The sequence below is a fragment of the Malus sylvestris genome, chromosome 8 (assembly GCF_916048215.2).
Source record: "Malus sylvestris chromosome 8, drMalSylv7.2, whole genome shotgun sequence".
Lineage (NCBI taxonomy): Eukaryota > Viridiplantae > Streptophyta > Magnoliopsida > Rosales > Rosaceae > Malus > Malus sylvestris.
In genome coordinates, this window is record NC_062267.1 from 1,891,087 (window position 1) to 1,911,834 (window position 20,748).

At 37.6% G+C, this 20,748-nt stretch overlaps 2 protein-coding genes and 1 pseudogene across 5 annotated transcripts; 1 reads left to right on the forward strand and 2 right to left on the reverse strand.

Moving 5' to 3' along the window:
- Window positions 1–108: 108 nt before the first annotated feature.
- Window positions 109–11,996, forward strand: LOC126632289 (phosphatidylinositol/phosphatidylcholine transfer protein SFH8-like). 3 transcript variants are annotated; one of them, XR_007626651.1, is made up of 15 exons: window positions 109–373; window positions 600–915; window positions 1,045–1,144; window positions 1,250–1,516; window positions 1,615–1,692; window positions 1,808–1,912; window positions 1,999–2,048; window positions 2,145–2,244; window positions 2,346–2,444; window positions 2,543–2,656; window positions 2,865–2,994; window positions 3,129–3,532; window positions 3,855–3,929; window positions 4,054–4,175; window positions 11,813–11,996. XR_007626651.1 is itself a non-coding variant. In XM_050302642.1 (15 exons), exons 1-14 carry the CDS (start codon window positions 340–342, stop codon window positions 4,072–4,074), a joined length of 1,893 nt encoding a protein of 630 aa, XP_050158599.1. In that variant the 5' UTR covers window positions 109–339; the 3' UTR covers window positions 4,075–4,098; window positions 11,736–11,996. The 3 variants fall into 3 exon arrangements, 2 of the variants coding, with proteins under 2 accessions (XP_050158599.1, XP_050158598.1); XM_050302642.1 differs by having other exon boundaries at window positions 4,054–4,098; window positions 11,736–11,996; XM_050302641.1 differs by lacking the exon at window positions 11,813–11,996 and having other exon boundaries at window positions 4,054–4,347.
- LOC126632290 (AAA-ATPase At3g50940-like) lies at window positions 4,243–6,174 on the reverse strand. 2 transcript variants are annotated; one of them, XM_050302643.1, is made up of 2 exons: window positions 4,849–6,163; window positions 4,243–4,776 (listed from the first exon to the last, which is right to left on the reverse strand). In XM_050302643.1, exons 1-2 carry the CDS (start codon window positions 5,809–5,811, stop codon window positions 4,420–4,422), a joined length of 1,320 nt encoding a protein of 439 aa, XP_050158600.1. In that variant the 5' UTR covers window positions 5,812–6,163; the 3' UTR covers window positions 4,243–4,419. The 2 variants fall into 2 exon arrangements, with proteins under 2 accessions (XP_050158600.1, XP_050158601.1); XM_050302644.1 differs by having other exon boundaries at window positions 4,535–4,783; window positions 4,849–6,174.
- Window positions 11,997–12,056: 60 nt separating the features above from the next.
- Window positions 12,057–14,948, reverse strand: LOC126632507 (protein HYPER-SENSITIVITY-RELATED 4-like; annotated as a pseudogene).
- Window positions 14,949–20,748: the final 5,800 nt, after the last annotated feature.

The following is a 20,748-nucleotide window of genomic DNA, read 5'->3' on the forward strand; positions in this document are numbered from 1 at the left end:
ACCGTACCAGTTAGTTCATCCATCACCCGACGTTTTCCCGTGAGCCGTTCTGCAGTCGCCGTCATTTATCAAACAAATTAAAACCTGATTAAATTTAAATTAAATCCTACTTTAATCATGATTACATAAATTCTATCTTAAATCCGTCTCCTCCAATGGCTCCAGACTCCTCCTCTGTCTCACTCCGAATCTTCGTCTAGCTCGGAGACGCTGAGGCCTTTTCCGCCATCGAAAAGCCCTGGTTCTTGTCTCATTTTTCACTCCAAGAATCGGAAATTCGGAAGAGGAAGTGTCGCTTCTGCGTCCGCCGCCGGTTTCGGCAGCTCTCGGAACGCCGCCATGTCCGGACCTCTCGATCGTTTCGCAAGGCCTTGTGAGTTCTTGCCTTCTTTGACGGATTCCTATCTCTTCTGTTCGTTAATTGCTTCCTATTTTCTTTATTTATTTTTTGTTGAAATTTTGTTTCTGTTGCCTGTGCTGGTTCTAGGGTTTTGGATCGGGGTGATTGAATTTTTGATCTTGGACTAGGATTTTATCTTTGATTGGTAGCAATAGGGATTGATGATGGTAATTTTTGTAATTTTGTTGACGTTGATTAGGTTTTGAGGGGTTCTCTAGCCACGACGAAAGGAGGGAAAGGAAATCGGATTTTGAAAACTCGGAGGAGGAGAGGAGGACTGGAATTGGTGGGAATTTGAAGAAGAAAGCAATCAATGCGTCTACTAAATTCAGACGTTCTCTCAAGAAGAAGAGGAGGAAGAGTGGTGGTGGTGGTGGTAGTAGGCTGTCCACTTCGGTTTCGATTGAGGATGTAAGGGACGCCAAGGAGCTACGGGCTGTTGACGCTTTTCGGCAGGTGCTTATTTCGGAAGACTTGCTGCCTTCAAGACATGATGACTATCATATGTTATTGAGGTTGTTCATTGTCCCAGGAAACAGAGTTTCTTTGTTTTTTATTTTCCTGCACACAAGATTTGATATGGAAAGTTTGGTTTTTTCTGTGTACTTTGTATGTTTTGTTGCTGAGAAGTTATTTTGTTGCAGATTTTTGATAGCAAGGAAGTTCGATATTGAGAAAGCAAAGCACATGTGGGCCAATATGATTCAATGGAGGAAAGATTTTGGTACTGATACAATTTTGGAGGTAAATTCACCAAACAATTCTGCAATGCATATTTAAAAAAATGTTTAAAGATGTGGATATGCCACCCATAAGCGGAAGTAAAAATCACATTCTTTTTTCTTTCAGGATTTTGAGTTCAGTGAGTTGAATGAAGTTCGAAAGCACTACCCTCAGTCTTATCATGGTGTTGACAAGGAGGGAAGACCAGTTTACATTGAAAGGTTGGGGAAAGTTGATCCCACCAAGCTTATGCAAGTGACTTCCTTGGAACGCTATGTGAGATACCATGTGCAGGAGTATGAAAGGTGTTTTGCCATTAAGTTTCCTGCCTGCTCTATTGCTGCAAAGAGACATATAGATTCAAGCACAACAATTATAGATGTTCAAGGCGTGGTATGCTTTCAGTTAACTTCTCAAGTGTTCGTTAAATATTTTTGTTTTGCATAAAATATACAAATGCTAATTTAACATTTCCATGTTGCTTCTTTCAGGGTCTTAAAAACTTTACCAAGTCTGCACGAGATCTCACAGAGCAGCTGCAGAAGATTGATAGTGACAACTATCCTGAGGTATGAGGACTCTATATGTAATCCTTTCAAGAATTGATGCCTTTTCAGTATATGTGGTGATTTTAAATAAATCCGTATGAAGTGTATCTTCTAATTTTTAAATTTCTTTGTGCAGACGCTTTGCCGAATGTTTATAATCAATGCTAGTTATGCTTTTAGGAAGGTGCTCTGGCCTACAGTTAAAGCGTTCCTCGATGCCAGAACAACCAGCAAAATTCATGTATGGTTGATGATACACCCAAGATTTGATGTCACTGTTGAGTGAAGTTATCAATGGGGTCAACTGATATTGTTATATTTTTTCAGGTTTTGAGTAACAAGTACCAAAGCAACTTACTTGAAATAATCGATGCAAGGTGATTGATGCTCACTATTTTTTCAGTGGGTATGTGGGTTTGTTATCATTCTGTTTTCTTAACTATTAACTGTGGAAATATTTTGGCTCTATTCAGTGAGTTGCCAGAGTTTTTGGGTGGTAGCTGTACCTGTTCCGATCAGGGAGGTTGTATGTATTCTGATAAAGGGCCATGGAAGGACCCAAACATACTGAAGGTTGTGTGAGATGGGTTGTTATTTTTGTTTCACCTTCTCTTCCTCTTTCTGCTTGCGACCGTACTATTGTATGGCTTAAAAATAATGTTTTTTGCATGCAGATGGTAATTAGTGGCGAAGCACAATGTTTCAGACAAATAGTTACAGTTTCAAACAGTGAAGGGAAGATAATTGTTTCTGATAAGCCACGCAATCCATTGGTATGGACTATTCTACATTAGAAGCCGTTTTTTGTGTATATTATTTTGGAATTAATTCAAAGTTTTTCTCTGAGGCTATGTTTATATTTTTCGCTCAGATAAGAAGTAGTGATACATCTACTGCAGAGTCTGGATCTGAAGTGGAAGAAATGGGTTCACCTAAACCAACGAGGAACTACTTACAACCTAAGTTGACTCCTGTTTGTGAAGAAGTAAGTGTTGTGTTTGACAAACATCTGTTATTTGAGAATGATTAGCAACATATGCAACTGAATCATTAGCAGCAAAAATATGTAGAACCAATTTTTTTACTTTTGTGTAGCATTGGCTTTCTGAGCACAGATGTATTCTGCTATATATTGTCATCTCATTTCGTTGACATTTTGAACTCGTATTTGATAGTCTTCAATGCTTTTTTAGGCTAGGGTAGTCGGTAAAGCGAGCATTGCTACCGGTTTGCCGGAGTACGATGAACTTGTTCCCATGGTTGACAAGGCTGTGGATATGGGATGGAAGAAACCAGAATTACAACCACCACTTGCTTCTAGAGGTTGGAAAGTCTAGTTACAGTTCTCCTGTCCCGTGTTATGTTTACAAACACCATGCTACTACGAGGGTTAAAAGTTAATATTATTCGTTACAAATTCATAGTTGATCTAATTAATCAATTAAAATACATTGCAGGGGCATCTTCTCCAAGATCTGTGGGGAAAACAACAGATTCCATGCATGCTAATATCTGGACTATGCTTGTGGCATTCTTTGTAACCCTCATTTCACTAATCCGATCTTTTTCACTGCGGGCAACTAAGAAACTTAAAAACTCTGTTTCTGATTCTGCCCACAACATTCCTGACCTAACCGATGAGTCAACGGCCGTGGAGGAATTCAGGCCCCCATCACCCGTACCGGGGTTATCCAGGGAAAACCTTCTCTCATCTGCTTTGAAGAAGCTTGGTGAACTTGAGGAGAAGGTAGATATGCTGCAAGCAAAGCCTCTTGAGATGCCTTACGAGAAAGTGGAGCTACTGAATGCTGCTGTTTATCGTGTAGATGCGTTAGAATCAGAGTTAATTGCAACAAAAAAGGTAATTTTTCTCATTTGATAGTCGCTTCGTTGTGCCAATTTAGCAACAGTAGTGATATGCTGCTTGTCTTTACCTTTGAAATGTAGATATACATTTTTTCTCGTGTTTCGGAATCCCTTATGCAATTTTGGATTAATTGTCTTTTTCTTCTTCCTCTGTCCAAGTTATATATATATATATATATATAATGTTCATCTTTCCATATTTGCGTACTTAGTCAGTTTCGTGGCCGTTTCTCAATAAGCATAATTCATCTTTGTTTGTCCTTGCATTTTCGATCATTTGATGATTTAATTGGGACTGTACGTTGCTTCCTGATTAGGCTCTGCATGAGGCTTTAATGAGGCAGGAAGAACTTCTTGCCTATATAGACAGGCAAGAACAGGCCAAGCTTCGGGTTAGTGAAACATTATTCTCGTAATTGAATCATCCCAAATTAGAACATTTAATCAATGCCGGCTTTTCCTTTTTTATTTTCTTTTGTGCACGAAACTGAAAATTATGCTCGTTTTCTGAAACAGAAAAAAAGATGTTGCTGGTGAAGACAATCTCTGCTTCAAGAGGACCTGCGTGCGATATTTTCGTCATGCTTTCCTAGTATATTTGAGATGCATCCCCACATATCAAGTTCGTCTCTCCAGAGGTGCTGCTGTTTTTGTTTGTAAGCTTCCTTCTACGTTACGCATTATAATATCGTGAGTAATGTAAAGTATTATACAACATTTCTCGAGTTCTTCTGTATCGAACTTTCTGTTTGTGCATACAATGGCTCTTCGACGATAATTTATTTATAGAATGGAGAAGTTACCACAGAATGTGTTTAAAAATTGATGTCTGTTACATCTGCGATCGCAATAGCGATGGGCGGTGGTAAGTATTTGCTCCCATCAGGTTCTATCAGTCTTTCCTCGGAGGAATTCGATAAGACCTTGAAGGGAAACATGAGCATCATCGCTCGTCATCAGCTCTCCGGCAACTTCAGCAGGCGTTGCTTGTGCCCTGTCGAGCAACATCTCAATTTCTCCGAAAAGTGTGTGCTCGTGAATCAGCAGGTAATTATATGCCAATGTCTTGAAACCACCGAAGGTGCAGTAGGACATGTGTATGTGCAGGTCCATCCGGCCAGGTCGCAGCAACGCTGGATCAAGCCGGTCCTTGTGATTCGTCGTAAACACAACAATTCTCTCCTCTCCACAGGTCGACCAGAGTCCGTCGATGAAGTTCAATACAGCAGAGAGGCTGATCTGTGAACTAAGAAAAACATTAAAAACCGATTGCTTTCAAATAACCAAAAGCGCTTCTAAGATTGTTATTACCTTGTCATCTTCCACGGCGTTGGGCTCGTTCTCCGAATCTCTGTTCTGCAACTCAACTGAACAATCAATGTCCTCGATCACCAATATCGACCGGCTCTTCGTTCCGATCAGTAACCTTCTCAGATCAGAATTGCACTGAACCTCCCTCAAATCCAAGTCAAAAATATCAAACTTGAGATAATTAGCCATGGCCGCAACCAAGCTCGACTTTCCCGTGCCGGGCGGTCCGTACAACAAGTACCCTCTTTTCCAAGCCTTTCCTACCCTCCTATAATACTCCTTCCTCTTTCTAAACCTCTCGAGGTCCTCCACCAACGCCGCCTTCATCTCCGGCTCCATCGCCATTGTTTCGAAACTCGCCGGATGATCAAGGTTGATGGAGCTCCAGTAATCCGTGCCATTGTAATCTACCGTGTGAAGCTTCACCACCTTTCTCTCCTCTTTAATTTCTTTGGATTTTTGTAGAATGTAGGGCAAGTAAGATCTCAGCACCATGTCCCTGTGCTTCTTATGGAAGCTGAGCTCTAACTGTCGGACCTCCGACTGCGAATTTTCGCCGCCACGTTTACTGCTCGGTTTTTCGGTGCTTATCAAAACCCACTTGAAATCTACACCGTTGAAAGAATCAACGATGCCTTGATTCTTATCAATGGTGATCAGAAACTGCTCCTCTTTTTCGGGCTTGTTGACTTTGATCCTCCGCGTAGCGGCGGAGACCTTGGCGCCGAGGTAGAGGTTGGCCGCCTCGAACATCTGGTTCGGGGTCAGGCCGTCGAGCTCCTCCACAACGACGGTGAGTTGGGAGGAGAGCTTTTGGAGGCCGGAGTAGAAGGACTTTTGGAAGGCTTCCGGGATGAGGTCGTTTGCAATCGTTTTGAACAGGATTGCGGAGGCGGCGAGTGAGGCGGCCGCCGATAGTATGGTTTTCGGCGACGGTAGGTTTTCATGCGACAAGCACCACATGGTTTAGTTCTTTTTTGGGTTGTTTTTTTTTGTGGGGGGGGGGGGGGGTGTATAGTGGTTGGTGGTGGTGGTGGTGGGGGTGGTAAATGAAATATTGAGATGCGGCTGACGATGGTTGTGTTAGGGGTTTTGTAGGGTTTTGCCTTCCGGGTTTGCGTGAAGAGAAAGACAGAGGAGTTGAGTTTGATCGAAGATAGTTAGGTCGGTGGTTTCTCTACGACAAGCTCGCGCTCTCTCTCTCCCTCTCCCTCTCTCCCTCTCTCCCCGTTCTAGAATTTTAGTTGTACGCTTTCCTATCGTGACTCGAAGTGCATAGGTCTCGTTTGTCTTTCTTTGGGCCATATGTAATGGATGGTCCACTTCAAACTATACATGTGATATCGAGATGTACCAATACCAAAGTTTTTTTCCTGTCACACTACAACGTGGTGTCACGAATTTACACACGTTATATGCGAGTTAGTAACAATGTATCGGTCGTGGTCTTCTAGTGATTTTACCAACATGTTATATGTGAGTCAGTAACAATATATAGGTTGTGGTCTTCTAGTGATTTTGCCACTAATCGTCGTTGCTCAGAGGTCAACGTCATCTTTAGAGTTATCTAAATGCAAAAGCGTCATTAGTTTGAGCTTCCTTTCAAAAATAAAATAATACATGCTAAAATGCTAATATTCCATGCCATTTGGTCTATAAATTTTGGTACTAATTAATCAGTATTAAAATATTATCTCCAAACTTAAATCCAATTTTGCCACTTGAAAAATAAAAAAATCATCACTAACCAATTAGAACTCACAATCCGTCTTACCTTTGAAAACTCATAATGTTGTAGTCAATTTGACCATAACAACTCGAAATACCATTTAGAATCAGATCTCATACAACTCGGGAAATACTTCCCAGCATCAATAGGCAACCCCAAGCCAACAAGGTTCTTCGTTTTGTCATAAAAAGTAACCTTTCAGTTGTGTCAAGACTCAACCAATTTGAGCATAGGCAATGGAGAATTATTAGAATATGAATTGTTTAATATTTTACAAACCAACAAAAAAGGGAAGTTATTTTTTGGGGCCTTTAGAGATAAGGAAAAGATCCTTCATTTTAATGCACCATGACATATCACTTATAATAAAACCACAAGTTTTACTACTATTTACAAGAATGCCGTCATTATTGTCTACAATATAACCTCCACCATCAAAATTTGAAAAATGTAACGGTTACATCATTATCACCCATAAAAGTAACATTCATCTTCATTGTCTAAAAAATGTCATCTTTATTGTCTATAACTACCAACTTTTTGTTTTTTGTTTTGTTTCTTTTTATATTTATTCAAATTTTATATTGTGTGGAGAATGCACTAATTTATGTGCAATAGCTTCGGTACAGTCAATTAACTAAGTTATATGGTTTAGGTCCGATAGATAGGTATGGTCAATTTGTTACGATTTGTATTTTTTATGTTTTAGTTCACTGGGTTAGTTTAGGTCCGATCAATTAGGTTGTGATTTCATATTCCATTTTCTCTACATACAAAATTGTTCTTTTCACTTATTGCAATATTCATTTTTAATTTATTCAATCCAAAACTATAAAAACCAAAAAAGAATGCATTGAGAATATAGGTACACTATATTGCTCTACATACAAAATTGTTCATTTAGGTACTGTCAATTAGGTCCTATTCATTCAGTATGGTCGGTTAGGTACTATATAGTGTAGGTTCGATCAATTCGGTACAGTCAATTAGGTTGTGATTTCGCATTCCATTTTCTCTATTTGTATTGTTTTTTTTTTCATTTATCTTTGAATTCACTGTCAATTTAGCATCTAAAAGCCCATTTTTCTTCTTTCTTCCGAATACAACAAGATTTTTCCTAGGTTTTTTTAAGGAAAACTAATGAAAAGAGCTTGAAAACTTTGAGTTTTAATAATAAAGACAAAATAAAGGGTAAAGTGAATAGTACCAAGATTGACTTTTTAGTGTAAAAATGTGGTTTTTCGTTAAAATGAATAGTACCATGGGCTTTTCGTTAAAACTCCTCCCATTTTATTGGAATAACAAGGAGGTTTATGGTAATGTTGTTATGACAAACATGTTAATTATGGATCTAGTGTTTCTCTAATTGGTTTTAAGAGAGTAATAAGGGTAAATAGGGAAACTAAAAATGCAATAATTTTATTTTAAAAAATGATTAAATGTGACATGGAATAGTATAATACGACATTGTATTTTTAGTTTTTAATCTTACATAAGGTATTATTGAAAATGCATTCTTATTTAGGAATCAAAATGAAATTTTCAATTATTTTTTTGGTTGAAAAAAGGGCAGTTACTTAAAAATAACAATTAATAAATTGCTGGTTGAAAACCAGCAAGCAAAGAAAAGAAATTAAACATACAAAAATCTTAAAATCATGAAACAATCACAGAAGTTTGAAGTGCTGCTATGCCCGCCCATCCGTCATAGTTTCTATTTAATATTTGAAGTAGCCCGACAAATCAAGAACCCAATTGCAATCAGGAGTAAACAAAATACTGACACAATACGAGCGCCGACATTCTGCTCGTTCTTTGCTTTTATTTTTTGATATTTCTGCTCGTTCTTTGCTTTGATCTTTTGATCTTTTAATATTTCTGTAATATGTGGTTCAAGTAATAATTCAAAAACATATTGACGTCGCCAACGAAGCCGTCACAGAAGCTTAGTTCAAAGTTACGTTGTTCTCGTACTTGGCCATCACCGGAGCGCGGCAGTTTGGAGGACACCAGAACCCACATGACGCTGACACCTTGGAAAGAGTCGACCAGTTCTTGACTATTGCCGTCAACGGTGATCACTTGCAACAGTTTATCGGCCGCCGTATCAAGTTTCTGATTACTTTCGAATTCGTTGTTTTTGATGAGGTTGGTGTTGTTGCTGACCTTAATTCTGAGTGTAGGGCAAGACAGCCTCTTGTCCACGTAAACGTTGACTGCTTTAAACATTTCGTTGGGGACTTCTCCCTTGGTGAACTCTTCGACGGCGTACGCAGGGACTGGGGACCATGACGGACGCTTGGACGTTGGGAGCTCCTCCAATGCCATAATATTGAACGTCGTCGAGGATGTTGATTATAAGAGTTCTGAAGGTTTTTATAAGGTTCTCAAAAACTAGATTTGAACCCTTGGTTCTTAGATAAGATCAAAATCAAACTAATCGCTTATCTAAGTATTTGACTCTATCTAGATTTGATTTTTTTTTCTTTTAACTTTAATATTTTGATGTTCCTATATTATCTATTGTTGAGAATGAATCCACATTAGAACAAGGAACCTGGATGAGTTTATATGGAATTAGACTACCCCATATTACAAATTTGTTTTATTTTCGTCAAATGTGAATTTGAATTATATTAGTGTTAGCGAAGCTAAGCCAACTTCTTAGATAATATCGTTTGTTAAATAAATAAATTAAAAAAGAAGCCTTTCTTCACCCTTCAGTTAAATATGGATTATTTTCAAACTGGTCTAATGAAAAATTTAGCGTACATATTTTTGGCCAATTTGTTTTAAAATTTTGCCCATGAAATTAGTGGCTAGTCTGTTTGCTACTCACTTAGGTGATGGTAGCTAGGGTCCTAATATCTCTTTAACTCATTCAACTCAATGCGTTCATTTGTTTAGTATAGAAGTATAATATATTACTTGTATTAAAAAAAACATCTTCTCTTTCTTTGTACTTTTAACCAAGCCCCATGGAATAAAATATTTGAATATCAATCTTATCGATTCCTATAACTATCATATGAAATTCAATCTTTTTTAAGAAATACGAGAAATTAATAAGAAAAGATAAAATGTGATGATAAGTTTACATTTGTAACACAACTAGAAACTAGGATAATTAAAACAAACAGAAACTTGATACAAGTCTAATTTTTTAAAACAAAATAGAAATAGTCCAGTTCATTAAAATAAGTACAATTCCTTAAATTTAATCATTAAATTATTGTTATTTCTTTCTCTTCCTTCTGCTTTAAACAACATTTATAGATTTTATTTTAAATTTTTATAATCAACCTATATCACAAGTTAATTATATTTATCTACAACATATTCTTTTTTTTTTATCAAAAAGTGTTTGTAACTAATCATGTCGAGGATTTTGGTTTATTATTATGAATTTTTGTTTTTATTGGATAAAAGGTAGTTTCGAATTATCAACATGTATCACAAATTAATGTTTTTTACTTGTAGGTATATTATGTTTTTCTACCTTTTAGTTAGATTTTATATCTCACTTATATGTATAATATACATTCATATATTTATTAGGAATTTTTTGTTTTTATTGGATAAAAGGTAGTTTCGAACTATCATCATGTATCACAAATTAAAGTGTCTTGCTTGTAGGTATATTATATTTTTCTACCTTTTAGTTAGGTTTCATATCTCGCTTATATGTATATTATACATTCATACATTTATTAGGAATTTTTTGTTTTTATTGGTTAAAAGGTAGTTTCGAATTATCAACATGTATCACAAATTAATGTGTCTTGCTTGTAGGTATATTACGTTTTTCTATATTTTAGTTAGGTTTCATATCTCGCTTATATGTATGATACACATGCATATATATATATTACTTGAGTATGGTCATATGTTCCGCACATGGATGTGTATTAGTATATTAGTTTTTTTTTGTTAAAAGATATTAAGTAGATTTTAATTTATCTCTAATATAAAATAAAAAAACAAAATAAAATGAGTATAAGAGAAAAAAAATAAAATAAAGAAAAGATAATACTGGACTTAACCTAATAACTGAAAATTCTAAATAGCCAAAATGATCCCTGATATTTGCATAACTCATCACTTTGGTCCCTAACATTTCAAATCAATAAAAGTGGTCCCTGAGATTATCCACCATCCATCATTTTGTCATTCCGTTAAAAACTCCGTTAAGTGTCCCGGAGCTCTTGGCTGGAAGTTTAGGCAATTTTCAAAGCTTTGTAACTCAATCGTTTCTTAACCAAATTCGACCCATAATATATCAAAATGAAGATATGAAAGTGTAGAATAAGATTATACCTATTTGGAAGCCCAATGGATGGAGATGGCCAGAAAATAGCCTCAAAGTTGACTTGTCCGAGGGAAAACTGGAAAACTTGCTAGAAACTAGGTAAACTTTAAACGTTCATAACTTCTTCAATACTCAACGAAATCAAGTGATTCAAAAACGAAAATCATACTTCTGAACGAGACAAAGATAATAGTACCTTTTTAGATGGCTAAATCTCCGTGGTTTATCCGGAAAACGGCTCGAAATTGGCTAACTCGAGATCAAGATAGCCATTTTCGAGCTGTTTTTCGGCCAAACCACTGCAAGTTAGCTATCGACAGATGCACCATTCTTTTTTTCTGGTCGAGAAGTATGATTTTAATTTTTGAATCACTTGATTTCGTTGTGTATTGAAGAAGTTATGAACGTTTAAAGTTTACTCAGTTTCCGGCGAGTTTTCAAGTTTTCCCTCGGACTGGTCAACTTTGAGGCTATTTTCCAGCCATCTCCGACAACCATTGGGCTTCCAAATAGGTATAATCTTATTCTACACTTTTCTATCGTCATTTTGATATATTATGGGTCAAATTTGGTTAAGAAACAATTGAGTTACGAAGCTTTGAAAATTGCCCAAACTTCCGACCAAGTGCTCCGGGACACTTAACGGAGTTTTTAATGGAAAGACCAAAATGATGGATGGTGGACAATCTCAGGGACTACTTTTATTGATTTGAAATGTTAGGGACCAAAATGATGAGTTATACAAATCTCAGTGACCATTTTGGCTATTTAGCCTAACTGAAAATTGTGCTTGTTTTCTGAAAGAAAAAAAGATCCTGCTGGTGAAGACAATCCCTGCTTCAAGAGGACCTGCGTGTGATATTTTCGTCATGCTTTCCTAGTATATTTGAGATGCATCCGCACATACCAAGTTCGTCTCTCCAGAGGTGCTGCTGTTTTTGTTTATAAGCTTCCTTCTACGTTACGCATTATAATGTCGTCACTAATGTAAAGTATTATACAACATTTCTCGAGTTCTTCTGTATCGAACTTTCTGTTTGTGCATACAATGGCTCTTCGATGATAATTTATTTATATAATGGAGAAGTTACCACAGAATGTGTTTAAAAATTGATGTCTATTACATCTGTCATCGCAATAGCGATAGGCGGTAGTCAGTATTTGCTCCCATCAGGTTCTATCAGTATTTCCTCGAAGGAATTCGATAAGACCTTGAAGGGAAACATGAGCATCATCGCTCTTCATCAGCTCTTCGGCAACTTCAGCAGGCGTTGCTTGTGCCCCGTCGAGTAACATCTCAATTTCTCCGAAAAATGTGTGCTCGTGAATTAGCAGGTAATTATATGCCAATGTCTTGAAACCACTGAAGGTGCAGTAGGACATGTGTATGTGCAGGTCCATCCGGCCAGGTCACAGCAACGCTGGATCAAGCCGGTCCTTGTGATTTGTCATAAACACGACAATTCTCTCCTCTTCACAGGTCGACCAGAGTCCGTCGATGAAGTTCAATATAGCAGAGATGCTGATCTGTGAATTAAGAAAAACATTAAAAACCGATTGCTTTCAAATAACCAAAAACGCTTATAAGATTATTATTACCTTGTTATCTTCCGCGGCTTTGGGCTCGTTCTCCGAATCTCTGTTTTGCAACTCAACTGAACAATCAATGTCCTCGATCACCAATATCGACCGGCTCTTTGTTCCGATCAGTAACCTTCTCAGATCAGAATTGCACTGAACCTCCCTCAAATCCAAGTCAAAAATATCAAACTTGAGATAATTAGCCATGGCCGCAACCAAGCTCGACTTTCCCATGCCGGGCAATCCGTACAAAAAGTACCCTCTTTTCCAAGCCTTTCCTACCCTCATATAAAACTCATTCCTCTTTCTAAACCTCTCGAGGTCCTCCACCAATGCAGCCTTCATCTCCGGCTCCATTGCCGTTGTTTCGAAACTCGCCGGATGATCAAGGTTGATGGAGCGCCAGTAATCCGTGCCATTGTAATCTACCGTGTGAAGCTGTTCGTGGCTAGAATTTCCACTGGGGGTGTTTCCTAGCCGACGAGCACACAGCTTCCCGAGAGGTTGGCGTCGGTTGATGATTTCTGTCGGGCTTCTGCTTTACTGGCGGGCTTGTCGGGCAAAGCTTGTCTGGCAAGGCTTGTCGGGCAAAGGCTGAAAGAGAAAGACAGAGTTAACTTTGAAAGGTGCCTTTGTGGGGCCTTAGGTGTAGGCCTTGAGGCTTACAATCAAGATTAAGTTTTAAGTGCTCAGGCGTGCCACTGCCATCTTTAGCATGGCAGATGTAAAATGGATGTTTGAGTTTAGTTGCACATATACCCGAGAGGCCGTGTTAGTTATGACAGGTGCCTTTGTGGGGCCTTAGGTGTAGGCCTTAAGGCTTCCTATCAAGAACTAATTCAGTACTCGAATATATGATGTCTGTTTTATGGTTTGCAGAAGTATTATAACTATCATACTTCTGATTATCTGAGCCCGCAGAGCAGAATGAATCCAAATAGGTGCCTTTGTGGGGCCTTAGATATAGGCCTTGAGGCTTCCTATAAGAATTCCTTCTATACTCAAACGTTCTACTAAAATCATAATATAATAGAAATAACACTAAGAGATAGATCGATTACTTGCGCCCCAAGTAACTTCGGACTTCTTGTTATCAAAGCTTGTCGTGGATGGGTTAAGTCCACATGAGGTTCTTTTTTATACCTTGAGGCTAAGGACTTTTAATGATCAATCTTATATGCCTGAAAGCTTAGAACTTAGATCTGGTTTGAACTATGAAGATATATTCAAATCGGATTCAAGCACTTAGAAAGTCTTTTAATAGCCATCTTACTAGAAATAACGTGAATACAACTGGAAGTATACAACATATTGCTAGGTTAATGATTGAAAAGACAAAAACAAAGAAGGTCGGGCAAGGTTTAACCTTGTCGTGCAAAGCTGATCGTCTAGCACTTCCTATCTTTGTGGTTTCTCAAGGGGTTTAAGAGTTGAAAAGAGGGATAGAGAGATGATTTTACAAAGAGAAATCGATACTACAGCACATGGTGCTGAGATCTTACTTGCCCTACATTCTACAGAAATCCAAAGAAATTAAAGAGGAGAGAAAGGTGGTGAAGCTTCTGTTTGGGTTAAAACTTAAACTTTGGGCTCAAAAGGGAGTTGGCCCAAAAATAGGAGAAAAGCCCGAAGCCCAGCCGAAAGATCAAAAGGCAGAAATGGCCTTTCCCGACTAGATGCAGCTCATCAAGGCCATTTGCTCACCTACTTAGAGGCCAAGTGGTGTAGACCAGCTAGCTAATCAGCCCAAAAGTACTTTACAGTGGCAGTACAAGTAAATAGTGGATGAGTCACTACCCTTCAAGCTGCACTCGGGCAAGATTACTGCTACATGAGGCCAAGCCGAAGTGTCTATAAAAGAAGAAAGAGAAATCAGAGATAAGGACACTCAAACAAACAAACAAAAGCACAAACTCTGTTCAAACCAGATTTGCCTTCAAACGAAGCTGTAGTCAGCCCAAGCCTTCATCCTTCTCGGGATAAACCTTTACCAAAAAGCCTTTGTAATAGCTCTGCTACCTGCTTCTTATGGAAGCTGAGCTCTAACAATCGGACCTCCGACTGTGAATTTTCGCCACCACGGTTACTGTTTGGTTTTTCGGTGCTTATCAAAACCCACTTGAAATCTACACCGTTGAAAGAATCAACGATGCCTTGATTCTTATCAATGGTGATCAGAAACTGCTCATCTTTTTCGGGCTTGTTGACTTTGATCCTCCGCGTAGCAGCGGAGACCTTGGCGCCGAGGTAAAGGTTGGCCGTCTCGAACATCTTGTTCGGGGTCAGGCCGTCGATCTCCTCCACAACAACGGTGAGTTGGGAGGAGAGCTTTTGGAGGTGCGAGTAGAAGGACGTTTGGAGGGCTTCCGGGATAAGGTCGTTTGCAATCGTTTTGAACAGGATTGCGGAGGCGGCGAGTGAGGCGGCCGCCGATAGCATGGTTTTTGGCGACGGTAGGCTTTCCTGCGACAAGCACCACATGGTTTAGTTCTTTTTTGGGTTGGTTGGGGGGTATGGTGGTTGGTGGTGGTGGGGGTAGGGGTGGTAATAGAATGAAATATTGAGATGTGGCTGACGATGGTTGTGTTTGGAGTTTTGTAGGATTTTGTCTTCCGGGTTTGCGTAAGAGAGACAGAGGGGTTGAATTTGATCGAAGATGGTTAGGTCGGTGGTTTCTCTACGACAAGCTCATGCTCTCTCTCTCTCTCTCGGTTCTAGAATTCGGACATGGATCCGGAGATGATCCATGTATCCGAATCCACCAAATTCATCATAATCCATTGAAATTTGATTCAATGGTTACAAATAGGAATCTACTTTAAAAGTTACGAACGGCCCCAAGAAATCTATTCATCTCATCTTCTTGTCTTCCATTTCGCATAAGCTATGATCCAGATTAGCTCATCAATATTCATAGCACTACTCTAAGACGTATTACATTATTGAGGTGTCGTTTTCCTCTTTCGTTTTATTTTTTTATTTTTATATATCCAACACATTATTGAATACAGCCAATGAGAAATCTAATCGATTTACGTGGTCCTCAGTGAAGGGTACGTATTCTTACCATGACTTTACGTACCAAACTATCAAAAGAATGAGAGGTTGTTAGATTATCCTTAACTGATTCGGAATCCTCTCCATATAAATTGTAATTTTCAATTATAATTAGTGAAACTTTAGCTGTTAGATAAAATTTCAATGGTCCGGATACATGAATTTGGTGGATTAGGATACATGGATCCGAAGAGGATCCATGTCTCTAGAATTCTAGTTGTACCTTTCCTATTGTGACTCGAAGTACATTGGTCTCGTTTGACATTTATTATATATCACAAACACACGATAATATATTTTCGATGCATAAATAGTCTATCTAAATAAAATAATCAGTAAAGACCGAGTACCAAACCAGAAAGAAAAAGGGGAAAGCCATCTCTTTTGTTTTTGGTTGTTGGGGACTTTTAAACTTTGCTTTTCTGAGCTACTTTCTTTGGGCCATATGTAATGGATGGTCCACTTCAAACTATGCATGTGATATCGAGATGTATCAATACCACAAAAAATTTTCCTGTCATATTATAATTTGATGTCACGAATTTATGCATGTGAGTTAGTAACAATGTATAGGTCGTGGTCTTCTAGTGATTTTGCCATTAGTCGTCGTTGCTCAGAGCTCAACGTCTACGTCATCTTTAGAGTTATGTAAATGCAAAAGCGTCATTAGTTTGAGCTTCCTTTCAAAAATAAAATTACACATGCCAATATTCCATGCCCTTTGGTCTATAAATTTTGGTACTAATTAATCAGTATTAAAATATTATCTCCAAACTTAAATCCAATTTTGCCACTTAAAATATAAAAAGAGGTATTCATCAATTTCCCCCCTGAACTTGTGACTATTGGCCAATTTCCCCCCTCAACTTTAATTTTGGCCAATTTCCCCCCTCAACTCTCATAATTAGTCAATTTCCCCCCTCAACTTTAATTTGGCCAATTTCTCCCCTCAACTTTAATTTGGCTAATTATGAGAGTTGAGGGGGGAAATTGGCCAAATTAAAGTTGAGGGGGGAAATTGACTAATTATGAGAGTTGAGGGGGGAAATTGGCCAAAATTAAAGTTGAGGGGAAGAATTGGCCAATGATCATAAGTTTAGGGGGGGAATTGATGAATACCTCATATAAAAAAATCATCACTAACCAATTAGAATTTAAAATCCGCCTTACCTTTTCAAAACTCATAATGTTGTGGTCAATTTGACCATAACAACTCGAAATATTATTAGAATCAGATCTCATACAGCTAGGGAAATACTTCCCAGCATCAATAGGCGACTCAAACCAACAAAGCACTCTTTTGTAAGAATCAGAATGAGATGTCTATCATACGCAACCTAACTTTTATTTTGCAAAGATGTTGCTTTTACAAGTCAAACTCGTGACTTTTTTTTATCATAAAAAGCAACCTTTCAGTTGCGCTAAGACTCTACCTATTTGAGCATCAATAGGCAATGGAGAATTATTAGAATATCAATATCATCGATCTTCCAATGAATTGTTTAATTGTTTTACAAACCAACAAAAAAGGGAAGTTATTTTTTTGGTCTAAAAAAGGGCAGTTACTTAATAATAACAATTAATAAATTGCTGGTTGAAAACCAGCAAGCAAAGAAAAGAAATTAAATATAAAAAAATCTTGAAATCATGAAACAATCATAGAAGTTTGAAGTGCTGCTATGCCCGCCCATCCGTCATAGTTTCTATTTAATATTTGAAGTAGCCCGACAAATCAAGAACCCAAATGCAACCAGGAGTAAACAAAATACTGACATAGTAATAATCATGCAGACTTCATTCGGCTGTGCTTCTATTTTTTGATATTTCTGCTCGTTCTTTGCTTTGATCTTTTGATATTTCTGTAATATGTGGTTCAAGTAATAATTCAAAAACATATTGACGTCGCCAACGAAGCCGTCACGGAAGCTTAGTTCAAAGTGACGTTGTTCTCGTACTTGGCCATCACAGGAGCACGGCAATTTGGAGGACACCAGAGCCCACATCACGCCGACACCTTGGAAAGAGTCGACCAGTTCTTGACTATTGCCGTCAACGGTGATCACTTGCAACAGTTTATTGGCCGCCGGATCAAGTTTCTGATGACTTTCGAATTCGTTGTTTTTGATGATGTTGGTGTTGTTGCTGACCTTAATTCTGAGTGTAGGGCAAGACAGCCTCTTGTCCACGTAAACGTTGACTGCTTTAAACATTTCGTTGGGGACTCCTCCCTTGGTGAACTCTTCGACGGCGTACGCAGGGACTGGGGACCATGACGGACGCTTGGACGTTGGGAACTCCTCCAATGCCATAATATTGAACGTCGTCGAGGATGTTGATTATTAGGCTTCTGAAGGTTTTTATAAGGTTTTCGAAAACTAGATTTGAACCCTTGGTCCTTAGATAAGATCAAAATCAAACTAATTAATCGCTTATCTAAGTATTTGACTCTATCTATATTTGATTTTTTTTTTAACTTTAATATTTTGATGTTTCTATATTATCTATTGTTGAGAATGAATCCACATTAGAAGAAGGAACTTGGATGAGTTTATATGGAATTAGATAAGATCAAAATCAAACTAATTGCTTATCTAAGTATTTGACTCTATCTATATTTGATTTTTTTTTTAAACTTTAATATTTTGATGTTCCTATATTATCTATTGTTGGCAATAAATCCACATTAGAAGAAGGAACTTGGATGAGTTTAAATGGAATTAGACTACCCTATATTACAATTTTTTTTTATTCTTGTCAAAGGTAAATTTGAACCATATTATTGTTAGCCAATTGTGAAGCTAAGCCAACCTCTTAGATAATATCATTTGTTAAATTAAAAAAATAAACATAAATAACCTTTCTTCGCCCTTCAGTTAAATATGCATTATTTTCAAACTGGTCTAATGAAAAATTCAGCGTACATATCTGTGGCCAATTTGTTGTACTATGATGAATGTGCTAACTATGGATATGATGCCGCAAATAGACCGATTTTATATCACTCTTCAATATAAATTAGCAAAAACAATGTCTCCTTGCATAATATGGATTCCAGACATTCATGATGGTTAGGATCCTAATTTCTCTTCAACTCATTCAACTCATTGCGTTCATTTGTTTACTATAAAAGTATAATAAATTACTTGTATTAAATAAAAAAAAAATCTTCTCTTTCTTTTGAACTTTTAACCAAGCCCCATGGAATAAAATATTTAAATATCAATATTATCGATTCCTATAACTATCATGTGAAATTCAATCTTTTTTAAGAAATACGAGAAATTGATAAGAAAAGATAAAATGTGATTATAAGTTTATATTTGTATCACAACTAGAAACGAGGATAATTAAAATAAAGGGAAACTTGATACAAGCCCAATTTGAAAAGAAAAAAAAAATAGTCCAATTTATTAAAAATAAAAAACATGTGGTTGGGGACTCGTCCATCGATGAACTCTTCGACAACGTAGGCAGGGGATACGGACGACAACCGGCCCGCCAGCTTTGGGTGCTGCGATGACAACATTGCCACAACCTTATGGTCCTCGGGTTTATTGGTACTGAGAGTCAAAGAGAGAGAGAGAGGAGAGAGTAATTTGGAAATTTTGTGGTGTAATTTCTCAAGTTTTTGTGCCTTTATTTATAGCAGTAAAGAAAATAAAATGTTTGTTGTCCAAGCAAGGTTCTAAAAGAAGTTAGGCGCTAGTCGGGCGGCGAACTGGGGCTTAGCGCCTATGCGGGGCCTAGGTGGACTAGACGGATTTAAGTAAATCTATTATATTTCGTGTAAATAAATGTCTGTTTATACTTTAAATATAAATAATTTCATTATAAACTACAAAATAGAATAATATATATATATATATATATATATATATATTATGAAGTATTGGAACATAATGAAAACATGGGGAACATGCATATGATGTGTATTCATTTAAGTATTAAACAAGTCCCTTACAATTTATTGAAAAAAATAAAATGCAAAATGAAAGTTATCAATTTTCTGTCTAAGTAAGTCGCAACCTAGGCGGGTCTGGGCTGCTAGGCGGACGCCTCAACAGGTCTATGCGTAATTTCTTAATTTTAAATGCCTAGGCATTAATCGGGGTGATGGCCAACCGCCTAGCGTCTAAGCGGGACCTAGGTAGCGCTAAGCGGAGATTTTTAGAACAGTGCGTCTAAGTAATACAAATACAACAAGGATACTATCTAAAAGCATATTTTTAGGGCGAACTAAATATTCGGTACTGCATGCGCATGTTTATGTAGGGTATCAATATATTTTACTTGGGGAGGAGGAAAATTAATTTATATAATAAGGGTGCTTACTTCAATTCTTAATTAGTAATCATGCCCTAAAAGATTTAATTTTTTTTGTCAAAGCCTAAAAGATTTAATTAGGAGACTATAGAATGCTATGAATGATCCATATTAGATTCCATATCTGAGACTTTTTTTTTATTTTTTTTAACAACGATATTATACACGTTAAGGAAGGGGTAGGCTAAGTGGCATATCTTAGAATATATGTTAGTTTTCTTACATTTCACAAGTAGTAAATAAATATTGTGCTCTACTAGAATATTGTCATGTGGGTTAATTAGAATAAGTGTTATATTATTTTTTAATATGAACAAATACTTATTAATTTGATAATATATTTTGGGGTAAATTACATTTTACTCTCTTAGATTTGAGGTCAATTTTAATTCCTTACAACATCTTTAAAACATTTTAATTTCATATATTTACTTATCATTTTATTTCAATTTCATACATCCGTTAGAAAATCTGTTGAGTAAACCGTTAAGTGATGATGTGGCAAATATGGGATCCACATTTGTGCCACGTGGCAAAAAAAATAACATTTAAAATAAAATAATATTAACCTTTAAAAAAAAAACCATACAAACCCAGAAACACCCCGACCCATTTCTCCATCTCTTCCCTCTTCACCTCCCACCCCTTCTCTCTCCCCAAACCCACTCCTCCCTCTTCACCCCCCCCCCCCCCCCCCGATCCCACCCCCGCAACCCGCCCACCCCACCCAAAACCCCAAATAGTCGTAGCTGCACATATGGCGGCCGGAGTACTGGTGGTTGGAGCAGAAGAGCTCGCCGCACTAGCACCTAAATCCGGTCAACCCAACCTTTCTCCAGCATCCGAAGCACCGATTGACCACACGCCTATTAGGTGATTTGCCCGATCTCGCAATCTCCGA